The following is a 16,988-nucleotide window of genomic DNA, read 5'->3' as shown; positions in this document are numbered from 1 at the left end:
GATGACAGTTTACTTAAAATTTTATAAAATACGAATTGAAGAGGGTTTAATAAACTTTGGCTTTAGAATTCAGGTATCTGTAAAGTTTATTCAAACTAAAAGTTTGAAAAGAGGAAGAAATCTTGACTGAATCTTGTATTTTAATATCTGTTTTATCCTGTTTCTATCTGTGTTAGTTATATTTACAACCTCGCATGTAGAAATTCTGAACCTTACTTTTATAAGATACTTTATTCTAATAGAGATAATTAAATGTATCGTTTCTAGATATCCGATCGATTATTTAAAGTTCTTCGATAATGATAAGCTCCTATTATCTGAGTCCCACTAATGTTCCATTTACTTAATACCCTATTAATGAAGATTCCTTATTCCAGTTTAACTTTTATAACGTTATATTGCCCCATATACATATAGTGGTTAATAAAATAATTTTGGGGTATGAAGGTGGATAATTATCTGATAGAAAGTATCTTTAACATCAAGCTATGTTTAATATTACCTTGAAAACAAATTAGTGATAAGTAGGACTACATAAAGTATTTTAAATATTACGATTGAGGTAATGTTTTAGTGAATAATTAAGTGGATACAGATATTCAAAATTTATATTTATTTATTGTCACATTATGGAACTTATACTAATTTACAATAGTTTGCTATTCAACTATGAAATTTATAGTAATTTATAGTAATTTGATATTAAATTATAAAACTTTGACTAATTTATAATAATTTACGATGAAAGTATAGAATTCATTTTGTAATAATTTAGTATGAAATTGTAGATGGTGTAATTTATAGTTTAATATCAAATTATATGATTTATACAAATTTAAAATAATTTACTATCAAATTGTAGAACTTGTACTAATTTATAATAATTTACTATTAAACTATCTAATTTATACTACTTTAATACGATATTACAGAATTTATTACTATTTTACACTAATTTACTATGAACTTATAGAACTTGTACTAATTTATCCTTCTTTTCTATGTAATTACAAAAAATTTTACTTTTGACTTTGTACTGTTATTATGTTAAAATTTATTTAACCTTACCTTTCTAACCTTATTTAACTTACTCATGTTGTTAACACAGAAGTCATTTATTCAAAATTTTTATATTACTCGTGCTAGCTAAGAGATTGTCCCATTATTCGAAAAATCCGTTATTCGATCAGTCATGCTTCTTTATTATTTCGGATAATAGAAGTTCTACTGTGTTCAACGTGCATGATAAGATAAGAAAAAGAGACAAGGTAGAAAAGACTTTCTTCACATAATGAGTACCTGTACGTACAAGAAAATAAAGGAGGGTATTCACTCGCTAGGAATAAATGAAGCTCGTGTTTGCTAAGAATTTGAAGAATATTTTCATAATTGAATCATTTTATTGTTTGCAGTATCACTTACAATTAGAACATGTATCTTTTAAATTGGCATAAAATAAATTAGTATTAACACAATATTAACATAAATGAAACGATGACGGAGATATTTTCTCAATTTAAAAATTCAAAATTATTATATCAAATTTATAAATTTTCAAATTTTTAAAGTAGGCTCATTAATTTCATGTTTTAATATTTATAGACTTTTATATATACAAATTTTCTAATTGCATTATTTTTTGTTATTTTACTCAATTCTGTTTTATGCTACAATATATCATGTACTGAATAATTTTTTATTGCAAAAAGTATCAACATTAGACAGAAAAAAGGAAAGTAATGAGTAATGAGCACTAGTTTTTTTTTTTTTTTATTTCTCTGATTGATTGTCAGAAAATCATCGATGCGCAGTGGGATGCGCAGTAGAATGCGCAGTAGGATGCACAGTAAAATGCGCAGTAGGATGCACAGTAGGACGGTTATTACTTACTACTTCTTATTATGATGGTTTTCATTACTTACTACTTTTTTTATTAAAAAAGTTATTCATATAAATGACATCAATTGAAAAATAAACGAGAAGAAAAAGAACTTATTACAGACATTATATTAAGTCACAAGTTTAAAGAAGAAATATTGAAGTCAGTATTCACAATGAATTAATATTAACATATAATGATAACATTTATTATATTATTGCGCATATTGAAACATTTGAACAAACTTTAAATATCATATCTCTTCATGTTTCAACCATGATTACCCAAATAAGCATTCATTTTTAGTAACACCCATTTCATTTCTTCTTAAAAATATAATTTACTTATCTGTCGGACGATGATCAGTGCCAAGAGGGTGAATTAATTTAAATTCACTGAAGAATTGAATAAGCATGAATGCAAAATAAATAGAATACAAGGTATACCCATACGATCTCCTAGCAATAGCTCCCGTAATATTCAAATAAATAATAGTAACTATCAATGAACACAAAAGGAAAGCTGTAGCACCAGGCGCCATATCGCTCATTCTCATTGTCGTGTACAGATCCGGACTTTTACACGCGGCTCTTCCATACGTTAGACCTAATCCTAACAGCGTATTGAACATTGGTCCACCAAAACAAGCAGCGTATCCCATTCTTGGAAATCCTCGTTTGGCTATGGCAATGTTTGATATCATATCTACAAACAAATTTCAAGTGAAATTAGTTGATAGTTAACAGTAAGATGAATTGCTCGGATAGATGGTCCCGAAGCAGGGGATGGTCCCTTCCCATAATTCCCTTTTAAATTATTCGTGACGGGATGAGAGGTATAAAGCTTCCTTACTTTCATTTATCTTTAATAAAACGATCTCGTGTACAAGGTAGAAATGATGAGAACGTACGAGGGGAGGATTGAGCAATTGAATTAGCTGAGGGTTGAAGTGAGCGATGTGATACTTCAAAATTACGTGTTTGATGTATTGGTGTGGTACACTGCAAAAATTTTATTGTTCATCTAAATTGTTTAAATTGCTTTTGGAAAATAGAGACATTTTTTTGTTCGTTAATTTGTTTCTAAAATAGAATTTTTTTGTGGAGGAATATAAATTTTCTCTTTTGTGAGGGATTTTATGAGAGTAAAAATAATTTTTTTGGTATTCACAAATGAGATTAATTTGTTGATATTGATTTTAACTGTTCTTTTAATTTTGACTTTATATATTAAATACAGAATAAATAGTACTATAGGTAATATTATAATAGAAACAATAGTACATTTCTCAGTTTTCAAATTGCTTATTTTTGTATTTGAAAGCTTGAAAGTGTGGAAACTTGGTACTACTAAATTTTTTTTATTTCAAAATTTGAAATTTTTTAATGGTTACATTTCTATATTTCTAAGTCTCTACATATCTAAGTTACTATATTTCTAAACTTCCAAACCTCCAACTTTCCTAATCCCTGAATTTCCAAATTTTTAAATTTCCATTTCTGTGAATTTCTAAATCTCAAAATTTCCACATTTCTGAATTCCCAAATTTCCAAATCTCTAGATTTCCAAATCTCTAGATTTCCAAATTTCTAAATTTCCAAATTTCTAGATTTCCAAATCTCTAAGTTTCCAAATCTCTAAATTTCCAAATCTCTAAGTTTCCAAATCTCTAAGTTTCCAAATCTCTAAATTTCCAAATTTCTAGATTTCCAAATCTCTAAATTTCCAAATTTCTAGATTTCCAAATCTCTAAGTTTCCAAATCTCTAAGTTTCCAAATCTCTATATTTCCAAATCTCTAGATTTCCAAATCTCTAAATTTCCAAATCTCTAGATTTCCAAATCTCTAGATTTCCGAATCTCAAAATTTCCAAATTTCTAAATTTCCAAATTCCTAAATTTCCAAATCTCAAAATTGCAAAATCTCTAAATTTCTAAATTCCCAAATTCCTAAATTCCTAAATTCCTAAATTCCTAAATTTCCAAATCTCTAAATTTCCAATTTGAGTCTGCATTCCCAAATTTCCAACTTTGAAATATTTAAACTGTTATATACCCAAATTACTAAATTACGCAATTTCTAAATTTCAGTATATAGTAATCTATAACCTTAAACACGCCTACAAGAAAACCGTCAGTCAACGATAACCCAACATATAAATCTATATGCCAAATCGCTTAAAATCGGCAGTTCCAAATATCCCTGGCTAATACATCAATATTGATCTAACTCAGCGACCGCGTTGCTGTGTTAAGTGAACAACAGAATTTATACAGAAATGATAATTATTTACTCACCGCCTACGCTGTTACCCCACGCAAGTAGAGTGATACCTAACATGGCGTCCGATATGCTGAACGCGTATCCCACACATTGAAGGACCGCTACCACTTCGCCGGCTACCAAATATACCGTCAGCATGGCAGCCAAGAAGGCGCAGAACGCGAATGCCTGCAATTAACACGTCACCGGCAGTTACGAGCGTGCGAAAAAAGAAGAAATAAACAAATACCTCGAACGATTGCCGTAAATCGCAGAAAAAGTGGAAAAAGTACTCACGTTATGATACTTTGGTACGCGATCCTCGTGGGTCGTTAGAAATACAATTACGCCAATTATAGTACCGACACCGAGGAATATCGGGACAATTGAAACGGGGCCAAAATGTGTGTGCCAAACTGCGAAGGAAGGGCGAAAATGAGACTGGGTTGTGCTGACCGAACGATGCTTCGGGTCATTAACCGAACTTAGAGAACTTTTTATTGTCACAGATAACAACTGCATTGGGAAGATACCTCAAATAAAATCTACTTGAAATTCCAGTGTAATGCCGTATACGTGCTTCGTGATTTAAAAGTGGGGGATTTTGTTACGTAAAAGTAAACTGGAGATCAATTACGGTTTTCCATAAAATACTTTGATTTTGGTTAGAAGGAATATGTATTCAATTATGAATTAATGTAAGAAGGTAAATGTAGAAGTGAAGGTTTGACTTGATTAGTACAAAATTTTCGGTATCTTCAGATGCATGTTGTAATATAATAAGGTTAATTAATTACTTTGATTTTCATATTTATTTATTATTTATTAGTTATTGATTACTGATTGAGTTATTACTTATTACTTATTGATTACTGATTGAGTTATTGCTTATTACTTATTGATTACTGATTGATTTATTTTTGACTACTTATTGATTACTGATTGAGTTATTGCTTATTACTTATTGACTATTTATTGATTTATTTTTGATTACTTATTGATTAATGATTGATTTATTATTTATTAGCTATTGCTTGCGGATTGATTTATTTGTTATTACATATTGATTACTGATTGATTTATTTTTGATTACTTATTAATTGCTGATTGATTTATTATTTATTACTTATTGATTACTGATTGAGTTATTCTTTATTACTTATTGAGTACTGGTTGATTTATTGTTTATTAGGTATTGATTATTAATTGATTTACTTTTTAATACTTATTAATTACTGATTGACTTATTGTATATTACTTGTTCCTTAAATTATATTGTGTATTTGGTACAAAAGTCTTCGGACTCCCCTAAACATATAACATTAGTTATACCAGAAAAATACACGCTAACAATTGATTAATACAAAACAATTGATTAACACTTTACAAATATTCGTTCTTAATGACACGTTTCATCCCGGTATGTTTTACAAAAATGTACAAAGCACATAAACGTGTTCATTTAAGTTTAGCAAAAGAAGTAACACGAAAGCGGTATAAAAATCTCAGTCAGTTTGTTTTAATTTCGGCCAAAAAGACGGCAATTTGTACGTTGCAAAAAGCGCGAGCTTATATATCACCGCGACTGAAAATATTTCTGTGAAAGCTGGAGCTTTTATTAGCACGGACAATTTATAACAGGCATCGTAGAAGTCGCGACAATTAATACGACTAACCGTTTAATAGAAACAACGCGAAGGTCGGTGTCACACACAGCTGGAAGCAATTTAGCAGCTTGGACCAACCCCTCTTCGTGGCAGTCGTGTTCACAACTGGAATAAATAATTGAAGTATCAACATTACAGGTGCACGTATAATTAAAATGAATTTAAAGATCCAATTCGCGCCCAGCCAATCATCTCTGTCGATCGGATTGATGTCGTATAGAAATTCTCTGAAAAGTCCTTTTGGTCTTCCGCTTTCTATTTCTTCGGGCTCCTCTGGAAAGGATATGTTCCCTAGACGTTGTTCACTTTGCAGTTCTGTTGCTATTGCGACATCTGTAATTCAAAATATAATCACTTGTAAAGCCTTATGCTTCATTGAGAAAGATACGTATATTATTTCCATGATTATTGAATATGTTTGTTATGAAGTTAGTGTTAATTAGAAGATATGAGTTAAACAAGTTTTGAACACATTTCATGTGTAAAATAAAATTGACATGAATTTAATTTTTATTTTAGTACTAACATTATGTATAATTAAATTAAATCTGTGAATAAATAGAATTTTAAGAAAACAATCGATCTTGTGATTTAAAACAGAAATACTTTTATTTAATTCTACTTCTCACAACATGGCAGACAAAATCATTATTATGAAACAAAATGAGATATAATTTTTAGCGATCAAAATAATTTACATTTAACTATCCGTTTTATTCAAGAGAAAGATAGAAATATTTCGTATAACATTCTACTTTATTTTCTACAAATGTAGCCGCCATTACTGAATTGGCTAGTCTGCATTTAATGAACTGAATATTTGAAGCTAAATTCAGTTTCAATCATCCCAATACAAAAATAAAAATTAATCATAACTTTTGATAAAACTCAGCATTGCCATACGGAAATCCATATTTCAATTACGCTGCGAAGCATTACAGCAACGCGAATTTAGTATTCATGAAAAACGGTTCGATTTTAATTTGCTAGAATTCAAAAGAGTGCTTAATCAATCGTATAAGATATTCGTACCGAGCTTCATTCCTAAACCAAAAGGACGTTTTCTCATGGAAATTCGAGGGAGCCTGGCGATGTCCTTGTTTGCCAAATAGGTGCGCAAGATGGTTGGATCTGATACATTTGGAATTCTACCTACAAAAAGAAGTGAAGGATAACTTAAAGAAAGGAATTATAATTGAATCAATTTATTCAATTTATTTTAATAGTAACTATTTTAATAATAAATTATTTTAAAATAAATTCAACTTCAAAAGTGATACATGTTTAATACAAGAAATAAACAAAATGTTAACTTGAAATTTTTTATTTTCTTCAAATTTAAAAAAAATTAGTAATTTTTACTTTTGTTAAATTGAGTTACACTATTATTTCAATTTTATTTAAATTTTATTATTTAACTATTAAACGAAGTGAATTGTTATTTAATGAAATGTGTGTTCAAATTTTATCATTTAACTATTGAATAAAATTAATTGTTATTTCATCAAATATGTATTCAAATAACTTTTTCTTTATCTATATCATATGTTGTATTTTTCTCACAGTGCAAACAGTTCCTAACTACTCATTTCATAATTTATATTACACAAATCATTTATCTAAAAATGATATGTATATAATTGTATGTATTCTTATCCTTGTCTTAACCCAAAAAATGTTTACCCAGAATAAAACTTCGCAAAGTACCACATTTCATTAATCGATTAGTTAGCAAACTTTTCAATGCTGCAAACGAAATTTTTCTTGTCCATTCAATCCAGAAATGGGTCATTTCCTACCATTATCCTTTATCGAAACTTTCCCCCGTTCTGCAGTTACAACGCGTAATTGAAATCAAATGATACCGTTTCCTTAATTAAACTGTGACTTCGCTCCGTTCCTCAAATTTATAGCTCCTTTCATACTCCCGTTTTCAAGAATAACATTACGCCACGGTTGCATTAAGCTTCCCGCAGGTTTAAATTGCGGGCACAAAGTTATTCTTTTAAATGGGTTCGCTTGAGATTCAATGAGAAACGCCGTTTTCTTGCGGGTCCAGTTTCGACCGTGCTATGTTTCGAAAAGTCTTTCAAGACGGCAACGCACTTTTCAGCTTCTCTTCACGAGTTTCGTGCATCTGCATTAATATCACCGCGCTGATGAACAGTCCGTAGCATAAAATAAGGCCTGAAATTAAAATGCATAAGCATTAAAAAGCGTTAGTATACAGTAAGCTTTGCAGGTGCACGCAAGAGTCAGCGTAATTAATCGTCGCAGAGGAGCGCGATACGACACAGAAAAACTTGCAGGCGCATTGTAAATCTCTGCTTAAATTATGGAACTCGGAAAAAAAAGCTTATTAATTTTACTTATTTTTATAATGCACTGAGGGAGAATCTGTGGCTATGGCAAAAGAAATATTGAGGCAGCATTTTTTGTGATTGGTTAGGTTAGGAAGTTTAGTAGCTTTACCATTTTGAATTCTATTAATACTAAAATTATTACGTGGCATTTTATTAATACTAGATTTGTTACATTACATTTTATTAACATTAGAATTATTTTAAGTCGAATTTTGTTAGTACTACATTCACTATATTTAATTTATTTAACAGTAGAACTATTACGTGGAATTTTATTAACGCTAGATTTACTACGTCAAATTTTATTAACACTAGATTTACTGTGTTGCATTTTATTGACACTAGAATTACTAAGACGAATTTTGTTAGCATTAAATTCACTACATTGAATTTATGTAACTGTAGAACTATTTTACGTGGAATTTTATTAACACTAGATTTATTACGTTGAATTTTATCAGTGCTAGTTTTAGTACGTAAAGTTATATTAACAGTAGAATTATTACGTGTATTTTATTAACACTAATTTTAGTACGTCAATTTTTTAACAGTAGAATTACTATATCGAGTTTTATTGACACTAGAATTACTGAGTCGAATTTCACTAACAGCAGGTTATTTCGCTGTACGCCAAAATGTGCATCTTAGAATGCTCATTTTAAATTACAAAAATTATAGTTATGTTTTTTCCAAAAACTCTTGAGATAAAGAACTATAACTTCTTTATGTTTCATCTCTTATGAATTAAATATTTATCGTTGTACTTTATTTTTAATCTAAATGTGCACAATCTAAATGTTCATAAATCCGTGTTAAAGCTATGGAATGATTACTAAACTATTTGAAACATTTAAATTAAAAACCAACTCTTAAAAAAATATGCAATTATACAAAATTACGAACATTTTAAGCAATTTTTGTGTTAATAAAATTTCTAAAAAAGCTTTCATGCTCTCATTATTCGATTTAAATTAATATGAAAATAATAAACGTTTAATATCACAAACGCAGTAACGTAATGACCTGAAACGCAGTCAAAGTTGCTAATTTTAAATTGGAAATACTTTCCGTAACAATTACCTTAATTGTTAATTGAAAAAACCCTTAACCGAAATAAGCTTTCCTCTTTAATTTACCGAGACCCAATTAAAAATTTTTATTTTATAATCGTGGGACCATTCAATTAACAATTACATTTTGATTCTCAATTGAAGAGTTTAATTGTAATTTAATCGTTTTACAGGTGTGACTGAAAATTACAATTCGGTATTCAGCGTGCTTTTTCTTCGAACGAACGGTTTGCAGATACGAAAGAAGCATTTAATTGGTGGTGATTTAAATAGGAGTCTAATTGTTTTTCGAGAACGTTCCAATTGTTTCCTTTCGAAGAATTTCACTGTTTTCTTCGACCGATTTCGTTAGTTTCAACAATGGCCGAGCTCCCTTTTTCTTCTCGCGTGTTGTTCACTGTCTCTTTTTTACCCCTCACTGTATTCTCGGTTTCTTTCTTCGGTGATGCTCTTCTTCTCTTTCCGCTGTTAAAAAACTCATCGCGAAATGCTGCAGAAATTCGTCGGTGGCCAGATTGCGAGGAAACCAACGGTAGAAAGATCGTGGCTGTGCTTAATTAAATTCTCTCTCGAGTTATCGTTATTGCTGAGATAAAGTTTGTACTTATTAGTCCCTATAGATAAACTTCTGAACTACGATGACATAGCTCATCTGATTTCCGTGTATTATGCCTAATTTATCCGTTTGTTTTTTGTCTGAATTCAAATTTGAATACGAAGTAGAATCTCTGGAGTCTTGTAATTTATTATTTGTAGGAGTTAAAACAATTATTGTTCGAATCGTTTGAGTATGCATAAAACCACAGGTTAATTATAATTAAAGATTATTTAATTATATGAAGATTATTATGGTAGTCATATTTCTAAAGTAGCTATTTAAAATTTATGGTGATTTATAGCTTTGCAAGTTAATAGACAAGTTTACAATAATCTGGTTAATAAATAATATAAACCAACTTGTGATTAAAAAGTGTGCTTAAGAAATGTATTCGATGCTCTGAATGTTATTAAATGAAAATTATTATTCAATGCGATTAATATTTAAAACGGAATTGTAACTACAAATAATTCTTATATAAATTTGTATAATAACGTCGTTTTAATTTTATTTTTACTAAAGCATGAAGCTAAAAATTGCTCATTTTACAATCATGATATTAAAAGATTTTTAAATTCAAAAGACACCTACATTCACGTACAAAGTCGCCATTTTATCGTGGGCTATCTGATAGCTTTATTATAGATGCTATCTGTGCTCGATGAATCTATTAAACTTTACGATTCAAATAAAATAACGAAATTCACCAATAATGTACATATATCGAATTAGATATGTCGAAACAATAATAAAAGCAGCTAGCTGTACATTTAAATTTATCCTTTGACTGCGTTGTATTTTTATTTTGTGTTTCCCGTTTTTATTTACTAACATTATTACGTAGGCGGTTACTGTAGCGACAGTTTTTGTTTTGTCTACTCAATTATCACCCCGGTTGGAGCGATCACGTTTCCATATATATCGTTCCGATTGAAGTGATCGACAGTTAACGTGTTAATGAAGTTTACCCCGGTGGAACAGTGAAACAGGCACAGAGCGGCTGCACGCTTTATCGCAGTGCTCTATCGTTTACTTTTCCATCTGTGACATCAAATTAGTCTTTTGATAACGGAGTCTTCTTTTATTGGCTTTTAGTATTCTAACATTGTGGTAACGATTGAGGTATGACAAATGTGGAGGCAATTGTATAGTACGTTTTTTGCAAGAATCTCATTTGTTTTCGCTTGCGAGGGTTGCAAAATGGACAAACACATAAATACAGAAGAAAACTTGTCCTCGGTGGATGTAAAATTAATACAGAATTTTAAGTGACATTTCGGCTTTAATATGACCCTTCTTAAACTTCCATTTTTAACATTGCTACTATTGGTAAATGTACACTTTTAAATTGAAAATGAAGTAAACAAAGAAGAATGAACTATACATTCTTCATTTCAATAAGACATCTCGACGAAAGCACAACAAGATTTAAAATTATTATAAATAAATTAAGAATTAAAAAATTCGCTATAAAGTGAAAAACCTTCTATAAATCACCTTCATTGGTAATTACAGTATTGAAATATAAAATAGCACGTTCATAATGTATCATCATATCTGTAATATAAAGTCACAGAATATGTGATAAGTTGAAACTGAAATTTAAAATGAGTAATGTAGTAAAAAATTTACATTATCTCAGCAAGTCTATTTCATTAATGTGAATAACAATGAACCTTACGTAATAATTAACTGCAAAAATGAAGTACAAAAATTCTAGACAAAAGTCTTTAGTTTCACCACCCTATTAATGAGCAATCTGACATAATACATCCACTTATGTCTTCAATTACAAACAGCTATTTTTCGCCTATCTGCTAAAATTGCTTCACAGTAAAGCCAGCAGCGTTGCATATAACTTTATACGGAACTTTCTACAATTTCCTAAAGTTTACTACTTCTCGGAATATTCTGCGTTCTGGATATAGAAATGCTTCTACGCAGGAGTTGAGCGAACTATGAATGCAACATGCGAGTTAGGTAACAATGAAACGAAATAAAAGTTGCGATTAGTGTCGGTCTGGATATTATATTGTTAAGGGTAGATCCGATTTATTCATACAATGCGATTTAACTTTGTTGCAAATAATTCTATTTAACTCTCCATTCAGCGGTTAATATACCATATAAAATGTAATACTATTACATTTTATCAAAGGTGAACGGACAACGTTAATTTCATTATTAACGGAGTTGGTGAAAACGATTGTCTCTTATTTTTGGTGATAATTGTAATTCTCAGCACCTGCAATTTTGAGGATGATAAATAATAGCGTAATGAATATAATACAATTGTAAAAGTGAAATATGAGGTGATGGTGCACTGTGAATAATTACATGATGCAAATAATGAAAATGAAAAATAATTTAATTATATGATGCACGTAATAAAAATAAAAAGTAATGTAATTATATGATACAAATAATGAAAATAAAAAATAATATAATTATATAATGCACATAATGAAAATAAAAAGTAATGTAATTGCATGATACAAATAATGAAAATAAAAAATAATATAATTACATAATGCACATAATGAAAGTGGAAAATAACTTAATTATATAATGCAAACAATAGAACTAAAAAATAATATAATTACATAACATAAATAAGAAAAACGAAAAATAAGATAAATATAAAAACTTGATACAGATCATTCTATTAATAAAATATAGTACCTCTTTGATTTTCTAAAATTCTCACAGTATACTAGAAAAACATTGCTTCATATTATTACAAGTACTTTGTATATCAAAATATTAACATTCTCTATTAAAATCAAATATATCTTTTGTTTATTTAACCCCTTAGGTACAACACACCACTATAGTGGCGTTCGCGGACATCTTTCTGTACGACGGCCCACTATAGCGGCTTCCGCGAATTTCACCGTAGATTACATAGCGCCATGGCTCATTCTACTGACTCGCTCACCGTTTCAATTGAACGACCATTTTCATATGTTTTGATTCGCACTTTTTTGCCTTCAACACGTTTTATAAGAGTATTAACAAATCCCATAAAAGTACATTATATGTAAATAAAAGGTACCAAGTAGTTTAGGCACCATGAGAACACCTCCTCGCACTAATACACGATATTGGAAACATTTGGAAATTACATATTTCGTGAATTTTCTAAAAAAGTAAATTATCAAAGTTAAAGCGTATCATATCTTTGGGAAAAATTATAATTTAATCATCAAAAACTTCGTTCCAATGTACTCGTAGAGAGCATTGTCACACACTGTAGTGCTGTTTACACGTAATTCTCTGCCGTACAGAGAATCAGCGCCTCCTAAAGTTCAGCCGTGTCTAGGTTAACCATAGACTAAGGAATTTCTTAAAAAAGAACGTTTCTTAAAAAAGTGACCATCGCAAATTAAACTAAACTATTATAAGCAAATAGTGTACGTACTGGCCGCTTCCCAAAGTTGGACAGCCTCATCTCTGACGATCCAGCTGATCCAGCATACCGCCAGGATGTAAAAGCAAGCATCTCTCATGAGGAGTTTCAAGCGAACTCGAAATGGCTGGACCACGGCGACTGAGCCGGCTATCATCGCCGTAACGAAAACACCGGCGCCAATTAATTCCGTAAACATTATTATCCCCTCTTCGCTACTTGATACGAGGGACGTAAAGATGTCAGGTGCACCATTTCCGAATGCCAATATCGTCACCCCGGCTATACTGTCCGATAGCCGCATTATACCAGCTATCACCGCCAGTGACGGACAAAAGCTGCACAGACAGACAGAATAAAAAGAGACGAGGTAAACGTAGGGTGTGCTGGATCAGAAAGCAGAAGTTGTAACCCCAAACCGAATAGCATATTATCCCTTGGGTTACCCGCCTAACCTGACGGAGATCATCTTCTAATCTAACGGGTGGTCTGGTTGACAGCAAACAAGCTTAACTTCAAATATAATATAAAATAGGAAAAAAATACAAACGATATTACATAAATTGATGGACATATTAATTCTTTTGAAAGAATCTAAAAATTCCTTTATCCGAGCGTACATCATATATGATACGGCGTATACCATACATCATATATGATGATTATTTGTGTTTTGATATTAATTCTATCATAGATGATTGAAAATGTATTGAACTATGATTAGACGATGTCTAATGTTGTTTATGATGTCTATGATTCTTCTTATTTATATAAGTAAATATTGTTTGTGAAGGAAAACTAATGTATTTTTCTCACTTTCGTTCACCACTTAATAAAGTTTCACCCAGGAAAGTCATTTAAACGATCTGATCCCAAACCACTGGAGGATATTAGGTACTTGTTGCTAAAGCTCCTGTGCTGTGACCGGAGTTAATCTGGTTCTTAGCGAGGTTAGGAAACGGTCAAAATCTCCGATAGAAACAAAGAGACAGAAAGCAAGAGAGATTGTTAGAATTAATCTGCGGTGATCGATTCTGTTCCATGTTTGATTTCCGGACGTGAAACGGTATTGAACTTGTACCTCATTGTTGGCTTCGTTTGATATTTTATTTCCGGCCGTATGAGCGAATGTCGAGTACGTTTCGTCGACATTACTCCCTTGTGATACATCGAATCGAATTTCGATGCACCTCTACCTTTGTAAATGCAATTATTGACTAAATAAATCGAGTTAGGTGCTGTGTCGAACTAGGTTTAGAGGCAAATTCGGTATCAAATATATTTGAATTAGAAAAGGATAGTCGACTGACAATCACTGGAAAATTTGATTGAAATGTCGAGATTGGTTCTTTTTCGCGAAAGAGAAAAGTTTGTTAGAGGCTGACCTTTTTCGGAGTTCATTCTTTTCGTCGTTTTTCATGCAACTAAATTCTCGATTTTTTTTTGTGACGGTGATAGAACTGCAAAATGGATAAAAATCCGTTTATTGCTTTACGAAAGATCGAACGTATGTCTCATTTCAATTAAAGTTGAAGTATTTGCTTATCACATTTTCTATATTAAAAATTAAATTATATCTATAACGTAAAATAATTACATTCAAGATTTTCTATAATGAAAATGAAAGTTGTCACATTTAAATAGTCATGCAATATAAATTTAAAAATCGTCATTCTTTTAAAATAAATTCATTGAACTTATATCATGTTGTAATATAAAATTAGCTCTAATCTGATAGAAATATTAAAACAATGAGACCACATATTTAATCATTTAGTTAAACTAGAATTCAATTAAAGTTAAACTCAGTTAAATTAGAATTTAATTATTTCTAGTATTATTACGAATTCGTGTCGAATTTTTGTTCTTAAGAGCAAAGAAATTTCTTTCATTGGTACATTAAAAAATAAAATGGCAGTCAATAAATCGTAACGTTACACGCAAACAGTGTAAGTCATGTTCGGGATATTATCGTTGAATTATTACTGCCAACATGTTGAACTTTTATCGATGTAGAAGGTGGTGGAGTTCCACGTAACAGAAGTGAATCTTGCCTTCTTAATGGTGGAACATAAAGCTTCCTCGAGCGTTCGGATTAAAATTGAATCGGTTTCCGTGTGAAAATACGTCGATTCGCACGCACACGATAAGCTATAATTCACTCCTTACTGAACACAATGTGTCGTGAAAGACTTTACGCTCTGCGTGCTCTTACGATGCTGGTAGTTTTATGGAAAATCAGACAGACTTTACTTCTATCATAACGATTTTATTAACTATCAATCTGCAATCCCTTTGTGCTTTAGCGGATTTTTACGGAGATACGAAAGCATGAAAAGTGACGATATTACGGTAATAGAAATACTAAATGTGATGCATTTAAGTAACAGTTGTGTTAGAATACCAGACACCATGAAATATATGAAATTAAACTCTAAAAAATTTGATGTCTTTTTAGGTTATTTAAGGTTATGTTTCTAGATTTAATATATGAGGTATATGTATGTTTACAAAAATACAAGAAAAAATACAAAAATTTCTCAAAAATACAAGAATTAAGCACGAAGGTGAGGTTTCAAGTCATTTACAAAATTGACGTAATAATTTAATTTAATATATTTTCTATTTAATAAAAAAGTACTCACAAATTGTCTGCTGTGGTTCCCAAAATCAGAAACAGATATAACAGCCATAGGATTAATAGTATCAATCCAAGAATGAACAAAAGTGTGGTATCCGATTTGAAAACGCAAAAAAATAGTTCTGTGTATTGAATCACGGAATCGGTATTACAGTCGATAGTTTTCTTCACCCACTCACAATGGTCCTTGGGAGGAATTTGCCAAATGTATGAACAATCGTCCTGGATAAAATGAGAAATTATTTTCACAAGGACTTAATTTTAACAACGACTAATAGAATTTTATTATTCTGGAAATGTACTGAAGAAAAATATTTGGTACGAAACAACCACTTCATCGTTAAATATTAAAAAAATTGAGATTTGAAGAATAATTCTATTTTTCGACCATACCTCACGTATTGGTAAATATCCATATTTGTAATAGGTGCGAACCATAGTGTACTCGTGTGAATTCTTGTTTTCCTGTTAAAATCTCGATACGATTTTAACCTATTTCTGATAAATTGAAAATCGTGCTGTCAATACAGCAATATAAATAAAGCAATTGACTGAAGTTTCAATCGTGCAATCCCTATATTTTCTGAATTTATGAATTTCGTGGAAAAACTACAATTTATTCCGTAGATTTTTAATATTTAGGAAGAGATTGAAGTGTAATTATTTAATAACTTATTTAATTTCATTAAATACAAAAATAATTCTTATTCTGTTCTTGATATTCATGAAAGATTATGAAATTGAATTTCATTTACTTAAAGGGGTTTTTAAGTAAAACGTATAACAAAGTTTATCTTGTATCTACAGAAAAAAACAAAATTTAAAAAATTTTTAAAATATACATTTCTATATCAGTATAATTTCAATCAGTATATACTACATTTAAATATATTATCAAATTATTTTCAATTCTTTTAATTTTTTCAAAGTACCAATATTCAGTACGTATTGTTTTACCAACTACTTCTCGTCAAATGATTTCAGTTCATTCCCACTTTGTAGAGTTCAAAATTATGTTACTCGATCCAGTAACGAACCATAACGTTTAACGGCCTAGATCATTGTTTATTGTTACCGAATATCCTGCGAATCGTTCATT

General features: G+C 30.3%; 1 protein-coding gene across 2 annotated transcripts; it reads right to left on the bottom strand.

The window, feature by feature from the left end:
* Window positions 1-1,823: 1,823 nt before the first annotated feature.
* On the bottom strand, window positions 1,824-16,498 carry LOC100879610 (mitochondrial sodium/calcium exchanger protein). 2 transcript variants are annotated; one of them, XM_076533610.1, is made up of 9 exons: window positions 16,283-16,498; window positions 15,894-16,111; window positions 13,261-13,586; window positions 7,915-7,995; window positions 6,841-6,960; window positions 5,818-6,141; window positions 4,439-4,557; window positions 4,177-4,330; window positions 1,824-2,584 (listed from the first exon to the last, which is right to left on the bottom strand). In XM_076533610.1, exons 1-9 carry the CDS (start codon window positions 16,325-16,327, stop codon window positions 2,220-2,222), a joined length of 1,752 nt encoding a protein of 583 aa, XP_076389725.1. In that variant the 5' UTR covers window positions 16,328-16,498; the 3' UTR covers window positions 1,824-2,219. The 2 variants fall into 2 exon arrangements, with proteins under 2 accessions (XP_076389725.1, XP_076389726.1); XM_076533611.1 differs by lacking the exon at window positions 7,915-7,995 and having other exon boundaries at window positions 1,825-2,584; window positions 16,283-16,497.
* Window positions 16,499-16,988: the final 490 nt, after the last annotated feature.

The sequence above is a fragment of the Megachile rotundata genome, chromosome 7 (genome assembly GCF_050947335.1).
Source record: "Megachile rotundata isolate GNS110a chromosome 7, iyMegRotu1, whole genome shotgun sequence".
In the NCBI taxonomy this organism is placed as follows: Eukaryota; Metazoa; Arthropoda; class Insecta; order Hymenoptera; family Megachilidae; genus Megachile; species Megachile rotundata.
This window is presented reverse-complemented; position numbering and strand designations above follow the sequence as displayed.